General features: G+C 43.5%; 1 protein-coding gene across 6 annotated transcripts; it reads left to right on the top strand.

The window, feature by feature from the left end:
• Window positions 1–5,671: 5,671 nt before the first annotated feature.
• TMEM269 (transmembrane protein 269) lies at window positions 5,672–14,943 on the top strand. Of its 6 annotated transcripts, none has more exons than XM_077150009.1 (7): window positions 5,672–5,776; window positions 7,022–7,093; window positions 9,893–10,037; window positions 11,572–11,669; window positions 12,367–12,510; window positions 13,125–13,325; window positions 14,789–14,943. In XM_077150009.1, exons 2-7 carry the CDS (start codon window positions 7,027–7,029, stop codon window positions 14,923–14,925), a joined length of 792 nt encoding a protein of 263 aa, XP_077006124.1. In that variant the 5' UTR covers window positions 5,672–5,776; window positions 7,022–7,026; the 3' UTR covers window positions 14,926–14,943. The 6 variants fall into 6 exon arrangements, with proteins under 6 accessions (XP_077006124.1, XP_077006122.1, XP_077006123.1 ...); XM_077150007.1 differs by having other exon boundaries at window positions 7,022–7,130; XM_077150008.1 differs by having other exon boundaries at window positions 7,022–7,130; window positions 9,887–10,037; window positions 11,608–11,669.
• The last annotated feature ends 6,005 nt before the right edge of the window (window positions 14,944–20,948 follow it).

The raw sequence follows: 20,948 nt of genomic DNA, 5'->3' as shown, positions 1-20,948 counted from the left end.
TTTACTTTTTTGTAGTTTCTGTGGGTCAGGAGGCCAGGCACCATTTAGCTGGGTCTTTTGCGTCAGGGTTTCTCACAGGGCTGCAGTCAAGTTGTTGGCCAGTACTGGGCTCATCTGAAGGCTTATTTAGGAAAGAGCTACTTTCCAAGTTTATGTCATTGGGAATTTCAGTTCCTCAAGAGTTGTTGGACTGAGGGCCTCTGAATACTGACAGAAGCTATCCGTAGCTCCATGCCACGTGGGCCACCCCAACATGGCAATTATTTCATCAAAACTAACGGGAGAGAATCTGCTTGCAAGACAGAAGTCACAGTCTTAGACAGTCTGATTATGGAAGTGAAATCCCATCTATCACCTTTGCTGTTGTCTCTTGGAAGAAAGTCACTAGGCCAGTCTACACTCAAGGGAGGGTATTTCACCAGGGTATGAATATCAAGAGGCAAGGATCATTGAATCATTGAATGGATCTTAGAATCTGCCACGCTGCTCAAGTCTAAGGGATAAAAGGGGTATAATAACAAAGTGGCTGTGCATGTTGGTGTTTAAGTCCCAGATCTGGACTTGACTCTCAGCTCTAGCAAAATGATGTTCCAACTGATGTCCCTTCCCCCTTTATCCTTTCTCCAATTCATTTGGCTCTGAGTCATCAGCTTGATCTTTTGAAAATGCAAGTCCCCCTCACTCTTGACTTACTTAAACTACTGGAAAAGGAAGGAACAGTAATTCAAATGAGAAAACTTTCTACTGTTAGTAGGGTGTGCTTCTTGCACTGACCACCAGGGAGTGCCATTGCTCTTTTCTGGTTAAGCAGATTACCAAGTTTAGGGAAGGTTAGTGGCAGTGTGAGATGATTTAGAAGGTAGCCTCTCAAAATGGGGAACTAGCATCCAGTGAGTATATACAGTAACCATTTTTCAATCATCCATCATCTATCCATCCATCCAATTAATCATTTCATAAGTGGTAAGTGCCATCTAGGTCGCAACTTCTGTAGATAACACAACTGAATAAGGAGCCCCACTTTCCAAGGAGCTCAACATCTCATGAGGGAAAAAGTGAGTGGACAATTACAGTAAGGTATAAGGAGGGCTGTGATAGAGGTATGCATGGAGAATTACAGAAAATTGGGGAGTGGTAACTAACTCAGCTTGGAAGCTTTGGGAAGACTTCTCAGAGGAGGTGATACCATTTCATATCCCTGAAACCTGCATGCTTCTAACAGTCAGTGGCATATCACAGTTTAATTGGCAGTTTAATTGTCTACAACTATGGTGTCTTAGAGTTGATAAAATATGGCATTTTGATCGTACATTGATTGCCATTTTGTTGACTTATGTCGGGGCGGGGATGAGTGAGAGGAAAGAAACTTAGATAATGCTTGATTTTTTGGGTTGAGTGATTGTGACTGGTAGAGAATCACTCAACAAGATACAAAAGAGGAAGACATCCCAAGTTCATTGGGTGTGGGTAACAGCAATCGTAGCTCTTTTTCTCCACCCTAGGTCTGAATGGAGGGAAGGAAGGCTTGCTACTCAGTTAGTGTATATATGGGATAGGAGTAATTCATTTGAGCATTTACTGATGCCATCTCTGCTAAGCATACAGAGATTTAGGGAACATTTTACTCTGTTCTATATATTTTCTTACCAATTTCTCACAAAGTTAGAATGTAAATCAAGGCCCAGAGAATTTAAATAACTTATTCAAGCTTACTCAATTTACAAGCAGTTGAGCCTAAACTCTCTGGCACTAAAGCTCGTGGACAAAATCCCTGTGCACAAGATATGATTCATTTTTCCCTTAAGAAGCTGAAGCTCAGAGAAGGGAGCTACTAAATGCTTGGAGAAATTAAAGCAGATGTCTGTAGTTTAAAGCAGCATTTGGTTAAGTGGTTGCCCTCTACTTGAAAACTTTTTCTTCATTTTGATTCTGGAATATATTATCATCTTTTCTCCTACTTCATTATCTCCTAACTCCTCTCCCTGACACTGACATTTTGCATTGGGGCCAAATCCTTGGTTTTCTCTTCTTTCTCCCTACTTGATAATGTAATCCATTCCTGTGACTTTTTATGCCATCCACGTGATTCTGACTCTTGTATGAGAGTCCCAATCTCTCTCTGCGTTTCACACAGACTTGTTTATCCAACACCTTACTTAACATCTCCATTTGGCTTACAGTAATTACAAATTTAACATGTCCAAAACTAAGCTCTTGGGTTCGCCAAAAAAAACCTGTTTTGTTGCCATCCCTCTCTCTATTTGCATCAGTATCTATTTCACCTGGTTGTTAAGACCAAAAACCTAAGACCAAAAAGCTGTCAGAAATACTAACTCCCCTCACGTCAAAGTAACTTCTGATCCTGTTTGGTTTTTTTTTCATAACACTTATCACAATCAGAAATTAGTTGTTGCCTCTCCCCCACACTTGAATGTCAGCTCTGTAAGGACAAACTGGGTCTGTCTTGTTTTACTGCTGTAGCTCTAGCACCTAAAATAGTGCCTAGCAAAAACTAAACAAATGTATGAATGGATGAACATCTGTAGCTCTGTAGTCACTTATAACCTCCAAAGGATCTAGGCCAACACAGCTAATAAAAATATATGAGCCAGGGTTTGTTTCCCAGTGCCTGTCCATGCAAAAAAAAAAAAATTATATATAATTTATATATATATATACATATATATGTATATATATATATATATGAGCCACATATGTAATTTTATATTTTCTAGTAGCCATATTTGAAAGTTAAAAGAACCAGGAGAAATTAACTTAAATAGTACATGTTATCTAACCCAGTAGTGATGGTTTGGAGCTGTATGTACCCCCAAGAAAAGCATGTTCTTAAACTTAATTCATTCCTGTGCATGTGAATCTATTTTAAGTAGAGCCTTTTGATGAGGTTACTTCAGTTAAGGTGTGGGTCTTAATCCTGTTACTGGAGTCCTTCATGAGTGGAATGAAATTCTGACAGAGAAAGAGAGAACCATGGGAAGCAAGAAGCTGAAGTTCAACAACCTGGAAGAGAATGGAGAAGCCAGGAGAGGCCACCATGTGCATTGCCATGTGACAGAGGATCCAAGGACCAAGGTTCACGGCAGCAAGCCCCAAATGCCAGTCTTCAGGAAGAAAGTGTGGCCTTGATGATACCTAGATTTGGACTTTCTCTTAGCCTTAAAACCATGAACTAATAAATTCTCATTGTTTAAACCAACCCATTTCATGTTATTTGCTTGAGCAGCCCAAGAAAACTAAAACACCAGTATATCCAAAATATTAACATTTCAACAGCTAACAAATTATTATTTTTCTTTTATAAATGTTCAGACTGGTGAATTGAAACTCTTACAGCACATCTCAGTTTGTACTAGACATGTTTCAAGTGCTCAACAGCCATATGTAGCTAGAGGCTACCATATTAGATGGTGCATTTAGATCATCTAACCATACTATCCTGTTCTCTACTTCCTAAGAGATCCATTAGGGAGGGAGGCTGGATATTTCTGGCAGGGGAGCAGCTACCGCTGTATGATGGATTGGATACCATACCCTAGTTTGGATAGGGTCTTGGTCTTGGTCTACATTCTGGTACATGTGGACTTGTTGTAAATAAGATCTCTTTAAACTGTTACTTCAGATAAGGTGCAGCCCAACTCAATCAAGTTGGGCTTTAATCCAGATTAGTAGAGCCCTTTATAAGCAGAGTGAAAGTCAGACAGAAAGAGATCCCACAGGGAGCAGCCAGAAGCCAGCAATCAGTGGAACCCAGAGGAGAAAGGAGAAGACATTGCCATATGCATTGTCATGTGACAGAAAAGCCAAGGAACCCCAAGGATTGCGAGGAATCAAGCCTTCTAGCCTCTGAAACAGTGAGCCAATAAATTTCTGTTATTATGCCAAACCAATATTTAGTATTTGTTTTAGCAGCTAGGAAACTAAAACGCTGCTTCTTTTCCCTCTTTTCTTTTCTTTTTTTTTTTCCACATGGGCAGGCACCGGGTATCGAACCCGAGTCTCCCGCATGGCAGGCAAGAATTCCGTTGCACCACCCCCTCCCCCTCTTTTCAAGGAAACCTTGGGAATGTCCAGGCTAATAGACAATGATCATTTCCTTAGAATAATAAAAATGATTAACTTTCTACTCTGCAAAGCATTTCATATAATCTCATTTAATCCCCACAATCCCATTCTACAAATTAGGAAACAGATTCAGGGAAACAAAGTATCTTGCTAAATTATTTGCACATCTGGTAAGTATTAGAGGGGGAGTTTAAACATGGTAAAAGATACAGCTGGTATAACCATTATACTACAGTTTTAAACTTAACCACTTTAATAGTCTACACGTCCTGGACAAATTAGGAGAAACACATAAAGGATAGACAAAAACTGGTCTAATTCCTGGGCTTAGACTCATAGCACACCTTTAGTTGCCTCCAACCTGGTTTTCCCTTCTTGTTTCTCAGTCACCATGGATCTGACTTTTTTTGCATGGGCAGGCACTGGGAAGGATCTGACTTTTAAGTGTCTGATTGTTTTCAGGTGTCAGCTCCAGTAATTACCGATGGTTACCACCATCAGTAAAATCAGCTCTCTGACTCCCCATTTAATCTGTAGAATGGGAATGTAAATACTTCAGAAACAGCTGAGAAGATACAGTAAGATGATGATAATGCTTGTAAAGCATTTACCATGGTGCTTGGTACCTACTAGATCCTTTATTCCTCTGCCCCTTCCTGGTTGCAGGGAGAAAAAAGTGCTACTTGATCTTCTAACCCTGCCCCTCCACTTTCTTGTATACTTGCTTTCAGGGTCTTGGAAACTATTGACCCTCTAGTAGAGCATTTGAGTAGGCTGGAGAATGTGCAGCCAGTGAGGGTGGAGGGCCCTAGTTTAGGACTGGTACCTGGAACCCTACCCCCATAATGAGCCCCATTACCTTCCATAGCACACTATCCGTCCAACTGCCTAGGCACCTCTCTCTCACACCTCCAGATTCCACCTCACACTGGCTCCCAAGTCTGCCTATTTCTTCCCAGTCCCTTCCGTCCTGTCCAGGCATGCCTTTCCTGGGCCTGCCTCATCTACCATGCAGCTCCTTCCTCCATATTGGCTGCCCGAACCATCTTTCTAAAACTACCTGATCATGTCACTTCTCCATTTAAAAACCTCTTATCTTCAGATTGAGTCCACATTACTTAACTTGTCATTCATACAAAAAATATTTGGAGTGGGAGGGTACTCTATGCTTAGATGCTCTTATAGGCATAATCCTGCACAGTCATGAACCAAACACACAAATACCTGCCCGTGTGGAGCTTGCATTCCAGGGGCCTGCCACAGTCTGGACCCCAGTGTTCCTTTACAGGCTCATCTTCACTTCACTTCCAACCCACCTCTGACATCCCATGCACCCCGAAGCCGGGGATTTTGCACAGAGCCAAGTCCCACTGAGGCTAAGGTCTCCATCTGCCAAGTCTTCCTGGACTTGCCACGATGGAGAGAGTTGTCTCTCTTCTCAGTTCCATCCATCCTCCTCCCCCACATACCCCATCCCCAATTACAAGACCTGAGGCTCCCCTAGAGATTGAGGCTTCCCCGGGACCAAAGACCCGCAGCCCCTCCCCTCCTCGGGGATTGTGAGCTAAGAGCCAGAGGTAAGGCTTGGATGGTGCGGCCCCACGGTGCCTAGGCTGCCCCTCCCCCCACCACACCGGAAGCAGGGAAAGCGTGCAGGCCCCCCCACCCCCATCTAGGAATGTCTTGTCCCCAGGTAAGCCATCCACAGTGCCGAAGGGGGCAAAAGATGTTCCATTCCAGGGTGCTGTCCGCGACCAGGCTCCCCAAAGAATGAGACCTCCTGAACAGCGGGTGCCCAGCCCTGGCTCCATCTGTTCACCACGGGTGGCCGAGGGTGGAGTCGGAGCTGGGCAGATCCGGCCAGTGCCGGGGCGAGGGAGCGCAGTTCAGACTGACCCCAGGGGCCTGCAGGAGGCCCGTCTCTTGGGGGGATGGATATTTGGAGAAGAGGCCGGGTGAGGGCGGGGAGGAGCGTAGGAGGAGCGGAGTCTCCCATTTTTAACGCTGTTTCCATGCTAACTCACCGCCTCCTGGAAAGCTACACTTGGGTCCTTCTTACTTCAACGCTATGTCCCCATCTTCCCGCTGAAGAACCAGCCTCCTCATTCATCTCATTTCCTTTGAAACCTTGGAGTCATACTCAACACCTTCCTCAGCCTACCAGCCCCTCAGTCCTGCCATTTCTCGTGGCTCACATGCCCCTTTTCCTCATCCCCCAGCCTCATCGCTGATTTCCCTTACTCCAGTCCCTCTCCTTCCAAACCACCCTCCACCCCCAACCCATATATGACCAAGTGACTCCTTACTAAATACCGCACTGTCTACCCACAACCTGCAATTCACAGGTCACACCAGGCACGCTGGCCAACTGGGGCCTCCAGTCATCCCTCTCATTTCCTGGGATCCAGCCTTCTCATGGTGCTTTGGTGCTTGCAATTCCTTTTGCCAAGCATACCCTTCTCCTTGTTCATCCTTTAAGACCCCTCTTAAACGTCACTACATTAGTGAAACTTTCCCCTGCCACCCCTCCAGACTTAGTGACTTCTTCATCTGTGCACCTACAGCTACTTGGACATGCCCTATCCTACATAATACTTGCCGCACTACATTCACTTGTCTCCCCAAATAGACTGAGCTCCTTCAAGGGGGGAGGGGGACTGGATTTGTCACTGTCTGTGTCCCCAGAGCGCACAAGGCCTGGCATGGAGCAGGCATTACTTTTAAAATGGGTAAATGAAAGATCATGAGTTGGGTGATTGTTGAGTGCATTGAAGGGGTTGGACTGTTGGGGGTTTATTTGAGAAGGCTGCTAGGAGGACAAATTGAACAGGGTTGAAGCAGGGTAGAGAAGATTTGGTATAGTGGAGAAGCCCTGGGGGAAGCTCCAGAGTGACAGACTATATTAATTTAACAAACATTGAACAACTTTTATTGTCAGGCCTCATGCTGGGCACAAGGGACCCCTGTCTGCACCCATGTTGCTTATCCTGGTTTAGAGGAGAAAGACAAGGTAGGCAATGCCGATACTGAGTGCCAAGAGCCCCACGGTGAGCACAAAATGCGACAAGACAGAGGAGGAAGAGCACCTGGCAGGGTGTCAGTAGCTCCCCAAAGAGGAATGTCACCAATCCAAGACCAAAGAAAGGTTTAGAGAAGGGTCCTGAGGGCATAGGGAGCCACTGAAGCTTTTCAGAAGCTGAGAAGTGACATGCGCCACTGCTGCAAGCCACAGCTGCATAAACTCTTCAGCTCTGGCCCCTGTCCTCTAAGAAGCTTTCTCTCAACCCCACCCCTGGCAGTCTGGGCCCCTCTTCCATCTTCCCCTAGAAGCCTAGTCACTTTCCATTCCTGTGCAGTGTCGGATACCCCTACTAGACTGAGCTTCTGGAGAGATGAGACCAGTGCTTAATCTCTATGTCCCAAGCACCAGGCTGTGAATGTGCTTGTCACATGTCTGCTCAATGAATGGATTATTCCTTTCTTCTCTGAATTTCTATAGCTCTTACTCTCAGGTCCAAATCCTTTCACATCTGAGAGTTGTGCATTATGCTAAAAATAGCACTTAATGGTGAAAGAGGAAACCCAATTCAAATCCTGACGTCACCATTTATAGTGACAAGTCACTTAAAAAATCCTGAAACCTCATTTTTCCCCATCTGTAAGATGAGATTCCACTGTAGACGGAATCTGTCAGTTTCTGTGTACCTACATGGGTCCTGTTTTCTTGGGTAGACTGTAAGTTCCATGATGGTAGGGACAGGTGTTCGCCATGTACCTAGCTCCAGGCTGAGCATATTACCAATACCAAGTTCAGTCTTGTTGGTGGGTAGATGGCAGAATACAGAGGAAACAACATGTAAGGTCAAGATGTAAGTCTTGTTCTGCCGATTCCTGTGTGACCTTGAGCAAAGTACTTCCCTTCTCTGAGTCTTCTTTGCTTAACCTGTAAGTAGGGATAATAACCTTACCTGACAGGCCTCACAGGGCCAATGAAAATCATAGAAGTGACAGTGCATCATGAATGAAAAAGATAATGTACAGACAATTGATCATTAATTTAAACAGAAACCAGACAACTGGGAAGAAGTATAGATGAGGCAACGTCAGGTAATTATAAGATGGAACCCCAGCATCTGCTGACCTGGCTGTGAGAAGCAGAGATGTTGGGATGCTGCCCTGCCAGGCGGGGTAGGTTGGCAGGTGATGAGCTGCTTATCAAGATGGAACGTTGGGCCCAGAAGCAGAGGTATTGGCCTTGCTGGGGTCAGCCCTAAGACCTTTGGCTGCCCCAGGAAAGGCCACTACTATGCAGCCAGTCCTTTGTGGTCACCCCCTCCCAGATTTCCTGGCTCACGTTGCCTCCTGTCTTAACTTTTGAAGGATAGGAGACAATCCCAGGAGTCCCAGTGGCTTTGGCAATGTAGCTACTGATTCTCTGTGTTGAATGAGGCTAGCCTAAGGGAGCAGTGAGCATTACAGTGCCGCCCTGAAATGCTGTCAGGCCTAAACTCCAAGTCCAGCCCCTCCCAGGCCCTGCCATCTTAGTGGCAGGGTTTGTGGGAAAGAAAGATGATTTGTCTCAATTCTTGCCCTGAGGCCAGACTGTAAGGATCCAGGGTTGTACCGAAGGACCGTTTAAAGGCAGAGCCTCGGCTTCCTCACCTCTAAAATGGTGGAATGAGAAAATAGACATGAAAGCACATTGGAAATTCTATATTTTACTCAAGTGCAAGGCTACTGTTTGTGGCTGGTGTCCACAAACAGTAGCCTTGTTTGTGGCTGGCCCCAGTGGGGCCTCTTTGTTTCAGAGAGGGCTGGGGCTCCTACTCCAAAAAGACACTCAGTTTCACAAGCAGTTTATGTGTAAGGAGTGAGCACGCTTGGACTTAGAATAAAAACAGAGAAAAGACAAGCTGTGCAAATGGGCAGGATCAGCTGATTCCCTGCTACTGTGAGTGAGGAGGCCTGTGCATGACCAACTCGGAAGCAAAAGCTGCTTTCTCTGCCTGAGTACCGCTTTGCTTCCTACCTTATAAACCTCCTCCTGCTGAGATCTGTGCCCTCACAGAAGAAGTACCAGATCAGGATCAAACAGAAACGGATTTGGTCCTACTCACCTAGTACGTGACTTTGAAAAAGGAACTCCATTTCTCTGCTCTTGTTTCCTCATTCATAAAATGGGGGTGGGGGTGGGGATTGGGAATTATAGTACCACTTCCCGGAGCCATCAGGGTCAGAAGAGAGAACAAATGTGAATGTTGCTCTGTGAACTATTTAATGCTGTACACATTCATTTTTTATTTCTTCTCCTGTTGGGGCCAGGCCTACTGTTCTGGTTGGGGCCTGTCTGAGCCAGGACCCTGGGGCACCTCTGCCTGTGCTTCTGAGGGAGTGAGCTTGAACTGTAGGACAAAGGGGCCTTCTGACTCCACATTTCTCTCAAACCAACTCTTAGTCTGTGTTGGACCCATCTCTCAGATGGAGGAAAGGGTCTAGAACCAGTTACCCTTGTACATGGGCCATAGGGGTGCCGAGGTGCCTGGGCTAGAGTCAGCTTATAGGCCGGAAGGAGATCTATGCTATGGGGCAAGGGATGCAGTCACCTGCTTTGTTATTGAACCCTCTTAGAACACTATCTGGGTCCCCCCATCTACTTCCTGTGCCCCTTAGTCCAGCCAATGAAACAGAGTATTGGGAGGGTACAGCTCTGTGATGAGGTCTAAGGGAGCAGAAGCTGCCAGGTCCCTGGGAGCCTCTTCTGGGACTCATTGACTTTGGGAACCCCTTACCCCTCTCTCCTGAGCCCCAGGTCCGAATCAGTGCACCAATTTCTTCCTGGACCATGACAAGAGTCAACCCCAGCTGGACGAATTTTCCTGGAAGGATGTTGCCAATGCCTTGTCCCTGGCCAACATGGTCCTGGGGCTCTTCTCCATCTTCTGCAGCGTCTGCAAGTAGGCGTGGGCCCAACAGGTTCTTGGCCATGAGCCAGAGCCAATGGCATGAGTGACGGAGAAGGGGTGTCTAGAGAGCAAGACCATGAGGAATAAGGATCAGTGGGGGCAGGGGCAGGGAAAAGTGCATTAGGTTGGGTGTTTAGGGGACGAAATTCTAGCCTCAGTTCATACCACCAACCTGATGTGGCCTTTGCTAGGTCATGTCACCTTCTGGGCCTCAGTTTCTCTCTTGTAAAACAATGAGCTCACACTATGATCTCTATAGTTTCTGGCAGTCTGGAATGCCTTCTATGAGAAAATTAAGAGATTCTTTTCTGGTAGACTTCACACAATCCTTGGGTAGGCTACTGTTCATATTTTCTGATTCTTAAATTAGAAAATATGATCTGGCAGACTATTTGAAATTAGCACTGTTCTGGAAAGTCTGAGATATGTATATGCCCTCCCCCAAAAAGTGATAAGTGAATTTAATTTCTGTAAATTGGGTGATATTTAATGTCCTTGGGAAATCAGCTTCTTAAAGACAAATCATAATGAAAATAATATCCTTCGAATCCAGTTGATTCTTTATGACTTTCAGCAACTGATTTCCCCTCTCTGGATCTGTTTCACATCAATAAAATAAGATGGTTTTGCCTGATGATGTTTAAGCTCCCCTTGAGCTTGAACTGTATGTGATTCTTTAAGTCTGAGTTTTGAGAATTCCTAAGGGTGGGACATACCTGCAGCAGAAAGTCTCTATCTTTTTAGTTCAACATAATCTTCTGGGAGTGTAGTTTTGTCCCATGGTAGTAGGTCCAGTAGTTTCATTTAGCCTCAGTTCCCCTTTAGATACGTAGGTCTGGGTCTAAGCAAAGGAAATGCTGTGCTTGTTTGAGGCCTGCTGAGGTCTGGGGTCAGGCTCTCTGTTTCCCCTTGCTGGGCGTTGCAGCCTGGACTTGGGAATGAGTCTCCAAGGGCAGGCTTGCTTGGGGCTGTGGTGGTTGCTTTCAGAGGGATCTGAGAGTGTGCTGGTCAGAGGCACAGACTCTACAGTGGGGATCTGGAAAAGTCCTTAGAAACCATTTAGCACAAAATGCTCATTTTCCAAATAAGGAAACAGAGGTCTGGAGAAGGGGATGATGTATCTGAGAATTCCCAGGGAGATGATGGGAGAGGCTAGGCTAGAGCCCAGGTCCCCTGAGCCAAGGAATGTGTCTACAATTTAGTGCTGCAGGGACCTTAGTCCCTACCTAGTCCATTACCTAGGAAGCCGAGGGACATCTTTAAGACTGTGGGTTGAGAGTGTGGGAGAAATGTAGGTATGTGTGAGGGTGTGTGTGCTGTGGGGTGGGGGTGAAGCAGTGCCTGTCTGTGTGTGCAGAAAGGATGTGAACGTGGGGGAGGTGCAGGGGTCTGTACATATATATGCAAGTGTAGGAAGTGTTGTAAGAAGTGTGCTAGTATATTGGTGGTGAGGATGGGGGTGGGGGTGCTTGTCCACTGGAGGCTATGAAAGGGCTGCCCTGTTCTGGCCTGGCCTGCGCTCTAGGAAACCCCACTGCGCCTCCTGGCTTCTTCTGATCAGCTTCCTATTAGACGTGGCAGTTGGGGCAATGACCAGACACCTCAAGGTCTGCTCCAAATCAGGTGAGTCTGGGCCTGAGGCCCTCCATTCTAGCCTCCAGGAGCATCTGCCTCCAGGCTGCCTCCTCCATCCTCTAACATCCCACAGGCCTTCAGCCATCACCCCCTCTTGAGGCAGCCCTCTGAGGGTAGTAGGAAAAGCCCTGGGGCAGGAATAGGAGCCCTGCTGTCTAGATGTTGCTCCTCTGTGGCTCTCTCCATGGTTTTCAGTCAGTCCTGTCCTGGCTTTTAGTTTCCTTACCAGCCTTACCTACCTATTCAGGGCTGATCTGGGTGTTAGGGGCTGAGGGGCACTGTGCAGGAGGGGAGTGGGGAGATGAAAAAAATTACCCCAGGTGAGCTGCTAGTTTAAAATGCAGTAAAATATTTCCATGCAAGATTTTCCTTGCAAAAAGGATCCCACAGCTTTTCAATTTTTACCCAATTTTAGTCCAAGCCTTTCGTGGTAAGAGTTGGGAAAACTAAGAACTGAAGTGGAAAAGACTTGCTGAAGGTCACATGGTCAGTCCGTGGCAGAGCGGGAAGGAGACCCCAGTCTTTGATCTAAGATTACCCTGGGGGAGTAGCTATTGCTGCCTGGGACCTCAGGACCCAACTCACTTTCCTCAGTGCTTTCCAGCTGCCCCCCCCCCCCCCCACGAGAGAGGATAAAGCAAGTTGTGTGAGTATAAGTTCTCTAACCTTGGGTCTTCTGGGTCAGGAGCCGAGCTGAATGACTTTGCTGCTTTCACCACATTTGGGCTGGCCTCGGCCCTGCTCCTCCGCGTGGATGGGCCTCTGAGTGGGTTCCTAGCCATCATCTATGTGTTAGCTACTTCTTTCCGCCTGTGCTTCTACTCAGCTGGTGAGTGGAATCCAGGCAGCCTGGGGGCTGAGGGCAGGGAGCCATGGAGGGGGCTGAGCTGTTGGATCCCAGGAGCCCAGGTGTTAGTAACTAACTCCTCTCTTTTGCTTTTGGGACACCCTCTTCCTTCTTTCTCCCCAGCCCCATGGGGGCTGCAGGCTGCATCACCAATGCCCTGGTCTGGGAACTGGGAGCCCTAGGTTCTTGGAGCAGCTCTGCCTGGGTCTCATTGTGTGACCTTTGGATGAGCACATCGATTCACAGACTCTAGAACTAGAGATTTTACTCCAACTCTGCACCGGGCAATTGCCTTCCATAAGGACACAAAGTAAGGGGATGCAGATGCAGTTCAGGGGCTTGGGCTGGAAGATCTCAAAGGACCATTTTGGTAGGGACTTCTTAGAAGCAGGGGCACATCTGCTTATTGTAGTAACCCAATGCAGAACCTGTGCATCTTCTCTGTGAATAACGAAGTGCTTTACAGCCTGCCACTACCCTTGGAATTAAGGGGATTTTGTAGCCTGGTCAGGGGAAGAGCCAAACAGAGGGTAGCTTGCTTCATTTAGATGTCTTTAGAGCAGTGGGAAGCAGCTAATCTTTTTTTTCCCTGGCAGAAGTTCCCTTCACACACAAGGGTCTACCCTGCCCGTATGCTTCCTGTGTTTTGGCCTCCACCTCTCTTCTGACGAAAGGCAACACATTCATTCTTTGCTGCATGGCCTCACTCATGATTCTATTCATGTTGGACCAGAGCTACTACCCACATGATGAAATCCTGGGGTCCGAGAACTGGAAAAAAATGATTTATCTTGGGGGTGAGTGGAAGATGCTGCTCTCCAATGTCACCGGTGGTAGGCTTATCGCTGCTGCCCAGCATCCCGTCTCAGCCACTCTGCCTTATTTTTCTCCTAGAATTTCTCACCTGACACGATATATGTTTGCTAGTTTGTTTATATAAACACTAAACCTTCCCCTCCACCTATCGAGGGCTCTTTTGTGTCATGCCTAGAATTTTTTTTTTTGATTTTTTAAAAATTTATTCATGCCTAGAATTGTGCCAATCACATAGTATTTGTTGAAAGTTATTGAGTTTGATAGAAACTTAGGGAGGATCAACCACATGCTAAGTCCTGGGAATTAAATTGGAGAACTAGTCAAACAATCCCTGCCTCAGAATTTACAATCTGATGAGGGAGACAGACACAAAACAAATGATGGCAAAAATAACTGGAAACTTTGTAGTTCTGGAGTGTTGTGAACTGTGAGGTCAGAGGGCATCAGAGGATGACCTAGTTCAGACTCAATGGCTTGAAGGGTGGGAAAGGCTCCCTAAGAAGGCAACATTTAAATGAGACCTACAAGATGATTGGCCAGGCGGATGGGATTCAATGACTCACCAGGAGAACTCGCAGGACTCAGCATATGGGCACATTCATGGCTAAGATTCATTATAGCAAAAGGATACAAAGCCAAATGAAAGGGAAAGGCACATGGGATGAAGTCCAGAGGAGACCAAGCATAAGCTTCCAAGAGTCCTCTGTCAGTGGAGTCAGTCACACAGGATATATTGAATTTCTTCAGCACTGAATTGTGACAATATGTGTGAAGTATTGGCTGCCAGGGGAGCTCATAAGAGATTTAGCACCCGAGGTTTTATTGGGGGCTAATCACATAGGTCTAGCATGCACCAAAATTCCAGGCTCCTAGAAGGAAACCGTGTGTTTAGCATAAACTACATTGTTTGTATAGTCTAGACATAGTGAGCCACCCTTATTATTTAGGGAAAGTTTTATATCAGTGTGGTGAACTTTATCAGCCAAGTTCCCAGACATGAGACAAGGGCCACACTTGCAAGCAATGCTTTCTGAAGATAGCAATCTCAGGCCTGCTATGATACCTCTTTTCTGCACACAAATGAAATTGTACTGGCCATTATCACATGTTAAACTCAAAACAATTTGGAAGATTTTTTTTTCTCCCAACAAGGGGACATGGGTACCTCACATTTATTAGCTAGGACTGATTTCTGATCTGAGTTTGTCCAAATGGACCTGAGATTGTATTATGTTATGATTGTCAATTTACTAATGCCTGTCTATTAAGCTGAACTTCTTAAGGCAGAACTGTGTCTCATTTGTTTCTGTTTCTTTAGCACTGCAGGCAAAAAATGAAGAATGGAAGGAATAGCATGGGGGGAAGGAATAGGAGGGTAGAGAGAAAACACACATACAAAACAGCTTCATAAAAACTGAGTTTTGTATTTTTTTTCTTCTTCCAGGTGTCATCATGCTGTTTTTATCTCCATTCTCTCTAACTCCTTTCTACTGCCTGATGTGGTCGCTCTCCTACATCTTCTTTCCAGATGCTCTGTGGGGCAAAGCAGCCTGTCTTAGGTCACAGCACCAAGGAAACTAAACAGCTCCATCAACTCTCTCTGGCCTCGGTTGGTTTGTGTCAGCTTGTTGTCCCAAGCCTTACCTTGTCCCTACTAAATCTTTCCTTGTCCCCATGAAGTGCACGTGCTAGATACTTGATATCTCTGTTGCTCTGAACCAGAGCAGTCCACAGTAGGACCACTGGGCTTCACTTCTGTGTTCAGGGTTGTGAATCTCTCAGGGACAAAAATAGTTTGTCGTATAGGAAGTAAATTTTTCCAAGCAAAATTTGGATCGGATTTTAGTTCCAGCTCTGTCACTAGCTGGGTGGACTTTGTGCACTAAGGTTAATCCCTTGGAAATGAGTGAAACCCTTCAGAATTGGTATAGCCAATTACCTTCCCAATGATAATTCCTCCAGTGATGAGTGGGCTTACCAAAGCATTACTTACACTTGCAGATTCTGGCTCTAAAGAGAAGAAGTAATCAGAGGACTTTAGTTCCCCAATTTGAATGTGTGTAGGATTTTACAACTTAAAATTCTGTATTTTAAGAGGTCAAAGTTTTTGCCTTTTGCTTCATTTAGACACATTGGCACACAAGGACATCATCTGGTCTCCAGAATCTCACTATGTGCTGTTTCTTTTCTAAACTCTAAAATACTAAATATTAAATGTTAGATATTGAAATGCCACTGCATATTCTAAAATCCAAGTCAAATAGCAATAAACAGTATTGTTTGGTACCCCCTAAAGTTGTACCTCACAAAGAACTTAGGTCCACTGAGAACAGTGAACCTCCAGCATTGCCTCTGGACTTTGTACTTCCAGATGGCATACCAAAAGGATTGTTTGCTAGTTCCTTCCCTTCTTCAGATGGCACTAGAGCACCTTTTACCACAGGTAAAACGAAGTTGGCAAAACAATATATGTGGTAAATATGAATTAAATCTAAAATTAAAAATTAAAAATATCATAATCTAAGGAAGCCTGCATTCTATGATTTGGCTATAGCAGTACAGCTATCTCCCTCTTCTCCATTGCTCTCTATTTTTATCTCTGGTGTATCATTTATATTTTATCACATCTAGATGAACATGTCTATGTCCCACAAGATTTTAAGCTCTATCAGTTTACATTTTTAAATTTCTGCTACCCCTTTCAGTGCCTGATATTCAGAAATTTTACTTTATAGATGAATTTACTTAATAGTAAGTTCTAGCGATTTATATACAAGGTGATTATAATGTAGGAAGAATTTTTAAAATGTAAGTGGGTTGAGATATTTTTAATGTGATGTCCTTCAAGGTAAGCATATCATTTCATGAAGCTTTTGTTTCAGGTTTATATATGCTTATTAATATATTTACTGAATTTGATATAAAAGTTATTTCTTTAAAAAAAGGAATTTCCTTGAGTGGAAAAGTATTTGCAAAGCCCCCTTCGGAAAATGGGGAGAATGGGGAGAAATTCAACTTCCCCAAGTTAAATTCTTGATATTCTCACAAGCAGTGGGGACAACCAAAGCTAGAGGCTGAGCCCCCAGTCTTGGGGTTTGTCATATGAAACTTAACCTCAAAAAGGATAGGTCAAGTCTACTTAAAATTTAGGCCTAAGAGTCACCCCCAAGAGAGCCTCTTTTGTTGCTCAGATGTGGCCTCTCTCTCCAGCCAACATGACGAGCAGGCTGACCCCCGCCCCCCACCTCTGCGTGGGACATGACTCCCAGGGGGGTGGACCTTCCTGGCAACATGGGACAGAGATCCTAGAGTGAGCTGAGACTCAGCATCAAGGGATTGAGAAAAACCCTAGAATGAGCTGAGACTTAGCATCAAGGGATTGAGAAAACCTCCTCGACCAAAAGGGGAAAGAGTGAAATGAGATGAAGTTTCAATGGCTGAGAGATTCCAAACAGAGTCGAGAGGTTATCCTGGAGGTTATTCTTATGCATTAAGTAGATATCATCTTGTTATTCAAGATGTAATGGAGAAGCTGGAGGGAACTGCCTGAAAATGTACAGCTGTGTTCCAGTAGCCATGTTTCTTGAGGATGATTGAATAATGATATAGCTTTCACAATGTGACTATGTGATTGTGAAAACCTTGTGTCTGATGTTCCTTTTATCTACCTTGTCAACAAACGAGTAGAACACATGGAATAAAAATAAGTAATAGGGGGAACAAATGCTAAAATAAATTTGGTTTGAAATGCTAGTGATCAATGAAAGTGAGGGGTAAGGGGTATGGTAGGTATAATCTTTTTTTCTTTTCTGTGTTTGTTTTCTTTCTTTTTCTATTGTCTTTTCATTTCTTTTTTCTGAATTGATGCAAATGTTCTAAGAAATGATGAATATGCAACTAAGTGATGATATTGTGAATTACTGATTATATATGTTGATGTTTTATTTGGTTTGTTAATTTTTTAAATTAATAAATAAATTTTAAAAATACAAAAAAAAAGGAATTTCTTACAGTGGGTTGAAGTAAAAAAAAAATTGAGATGCAAGAGGATACCTGAATCAATAGGGAATTGGTTCATCTTCTTTTTCACATTTTAAAGAAAAAAAACTTTTCATCTTTTAATTCTGAGAAATACCAGGATAAGGGCTTCAGAAATCTTTGTATCCATAATGGAAAAATCATTGAATACTAAGGCTTTTATAAGCATAATCAATGAAAACTAAGAGCACACTGTTTTTGCTTACCTACCTGGAATTCCCTAATCGTGACATGATGCATTCCCAGTTTCTCAGAGGAAAAAGGAGATATTTAGATGCAATATGGAATCTGATTCAATATCAATGAACTTTATGTACCATATTACATTAAAATACATTGGTCTTTGAATCTTGATCTTAGACTGGATCTTTCACCCATGCATGATTTTTAACACATACATTGGTCATTTAGAAAATATTTGTTCACTGAGTTATGCAGATCTTCCAAATGTTGATATATTTTATCAGACAAACATCAAAATGCACATTCATTAATCTCCCCACCCATCTCATCAGAAAAGTCAGAATATTGGTGTGGTAATTAAATTCACACATCAACTTGGCCTGGTGATGGTGCCTAGTTCTTTTGCTGTGGACTTGAATCATTAGCATGTTAAACTCATCCATGGCTGATTACATCCGCAGTTGGTTAAGGGAAGTGACTTCTGCAAGGAGTGATGCGTAATTTAATTAGCTGGAAGCGTAAAAGAGAAAGGTCAGAAGAGAGCTCAAAGCAGCACAGCCCAAGCAGCTCAGGATGCCTCATCTCAGCTCAGCCCAGATGTTTGGAGATGCAGAAAGGAATTGCTCCAGGGAAGACCATTGGAACCCAGAAACTAAAAGAGAAGGCCAGCAGACATCGCCGTGTGCCTTCCCATGTAGCAGAGAACCTCAGATGAAAGTTAGCTGCCTTTCCTCTGAAGAACTATATATATATATTTTTTTTAACCACAGGCAGGTACTGGGAATCAAACCCGGATCTCCAGCATAGCAGGCGAGAATTCTGCCTGCTGAACCACCATCGCACCACCCAGAACTATAATTTTTTAACTAAATAAATCCCCTTGTATTAAAAGCCAATTCATCTTCAGTGTGTTGCATTCTGGTAGCTTTGGCAGACTAAAACAATTGGGAAGCTGTCAAAAGGTATACATTTTTCAAAATTTAAATTTTCATTTGGATGCTCAAATTTTACCCTTGACAATGAAAACTTGTTTTTCTTGAAGTGATAGGCTCACTCAATTCATTTTCAAAAAACCAAATACCCAAGTCTGCACAATGCTAATTTATCTGTGAGTTGTCCTTTGGTGTTTTATGAAAAAAGCAGCTAGTTCAGCTCAAACTCAAGTAAGTGATTTTCCTCAAGACAGCCATCACAACTCCAGTAGAGAGCAGTACTTTATGTGTGCTTTCCATTTCATTGCACAGAATATTAAAAAGATGTATATTCAAGGATCAAGATTTAATAAAAATATTCTTTACGGCTTCATCAAACACGTAAGTGAAATTGGTTTGTTTGTTTGTTTTAACTGTGAGCACATGCTGGTGAAAAATGCAATGACTACAGTACCATTTGGTGCCACTGCCTTGAATCCCTCCAAGGTGCCAGCAGTTTTACCTTTTACTGACATTACCGACATTCAGTTGACATTACTGAAAATGTCAACACAGTGATATTTTAGTCCCTGCTTTAAGATTATTAAGAAACTAGTTTTGATATTGAATGGATCTCAGAAATTCCAGTGGTTTGCTGACCGCACAGAATTGCAGGCCATAAGCCTATGGTTTGCTAATGACACTTACTTCAGGGGCTGTTTGGGGGATTAATTAAGATAGTTGAGTGCAAAGAATAGTTTATGGCACATAATAAAGTCTAAATAAATTTAACTATTATATTACTATCATTTAAAATGGAGCAATATGTATGGCAAAGGAGGAAGGATAGGGAAGGGTAGAATGAACATCTAACACTTTTTTTACATGCTAGTCTCTATTCTAGGTGTTTCATATGTTGTTGTATTTAATCCACAAAACAACCCTGAAAGAAAGTAAATATTGCATTTTATAGATAAAGAAATGGACTCAGAGAGGATAAAGTCTTTTACTCAAGGTCAGAGAGCTAAGTAGCAGATTCTCAGTCTGTTGATTCTGCTCATCAGACAAAAGGAGTAGAAATACGGGTTGGGTAAGAGGGGACTAGATGTTGACCAGGAGGGAAATCTATACTTTATCACAAATTTAGGACTAGCAGAGCTGCCTAGAGTAAATACCAGACCCTTCTGACTTCATTTATTAATTCAAGAAGTATATTTTAATAGTCTTGGCCAAGTGGGGTACTTTCCTTTTCAAAGCAATCCTCTTGGGGGTCTACATATTTATTTTAACCCTGCTGCTATCACTCAAAATGGGCATAGAAATCATCGTTCAGAGACGTATCTTCATCCTTTGAACACAATTTCAAGTTTTAGAAACAGCCAGGAACCATTTGAGGACGAATCTGATATGTAATATGATTTAAGACTAGGACATTATTGGCTGATCTCAAATACTAGGTTTTTGGACTAACTTCGGCTGGATCTGAGTAAAACAAGTATTTTTTGAGCACCTACTATGTCCAGGAACTATGCTAGGTGCTGGCCCCAAAGAGTTTACACGAAGACAGTTCTCTAATTGGAGTACCTAAAATGTTTTGATCAAGAGCAGCAGCTATACACTGAAATGTGTGTATAACCCATTTCTATATAAGAAACATATATATATGTTACACACACTTATATAGATTTTCTAATCTATTATCTCCTTAAAAAGAGAAGTTGCTCATAATTGTCCAGCCTAACAGAACCCAGAGACCAAAGAACATGCTAGACAGAAGATTACCCATGAGTTTAACTACGGGGTTACAGACAGGAGGGAGATTGGCCCAGTGGTGGCTGATTGGGAGATGAAAGTCTGCACTCCATTCAAAGCCAAGAGAGAAAAAAGAGAAGCGTGCCTAGGGAATGGCTTATAAAATTTAAGTCATGAGATTTGGTTACAATGGAGTTTCAACAGATTCTTGTGAGATTTGGTTACTAGGGAAGGAGGGTTTTATATTCCTTGACCTTTAATATCTATCCCCATCATGTAGGGGGCCATGTAGGCGACTATGTGACTTCCTCTCCAAATGGAAGGGGTGGAACCCGGATCCTGGGTTCTTATAATCATCCTTTAAACTGATTTCACAATCACTTGAAATTTTAAAAACTCTGCCCTACTATAGAGTGCTTGTGTAGGACTGAATGTACGTAAAACTGAGACATGTTAATACAAGGCAGTTTCCAACTAATGAGACTTCCCAACAACATGTATTACTTGGGTTATTTGAAATGTGAAACATTTCCCATGAAATAATCTGAAATGTGGTTGAGAAGGAAAGGAATATTTACTGAGTATCTATGACTTATTTCTCAACAATGACCCTGAGAGTGAGGAAGTACTACTGAATTATCTAGATGAGAAACAAGGCTCAGAGAAATTCCTGACTTATTCAGGGTAGAACTAGTATTTGGCCCCAAGTCATGTGGCTCC

The sequence above is a fragment of the Tamandua tetradactyla genome, chromosome 2 (assembly GCF_023851605.1).
Source record: "Tamandua tetradactyla isolate mTamTet1 chromosome 2, mTamTet1.pri, whole genome shotgun sequence".
Classification (NCBI taxonomy): Eukaryota; Metazoa; Chordata; class Mammalia; order Pilosa; family Myrmecophagidae; genus Tamandua; species Tamandua tetradactyla.
This window is presented reverse-complemented; position numbering and strand designations above follow the sequence as displayed.

What these genes read in the sequence shown, in the direction of transcription:
- TMEM269 (XM_077150006.1), top strand. An exon ending in CAAGGTCTGCTCCAAATCAG is followed by an intron (nt 11,670 to 12,366) that starts GTGAGTCTGGGC and finishes CTTCTGGGTCAG; the next exon opens with GAGCCGAGCTGAATGACTTT. An exon ending in CCTGTGCTTCTACTCAGCTG is followed by an intron (nt 12,511 to 13,124) that starts GTGAGTGGAATC and finishes TTTCCCTGGCAG; the next exon opens with AAGTTCCCTTCACACACAAG.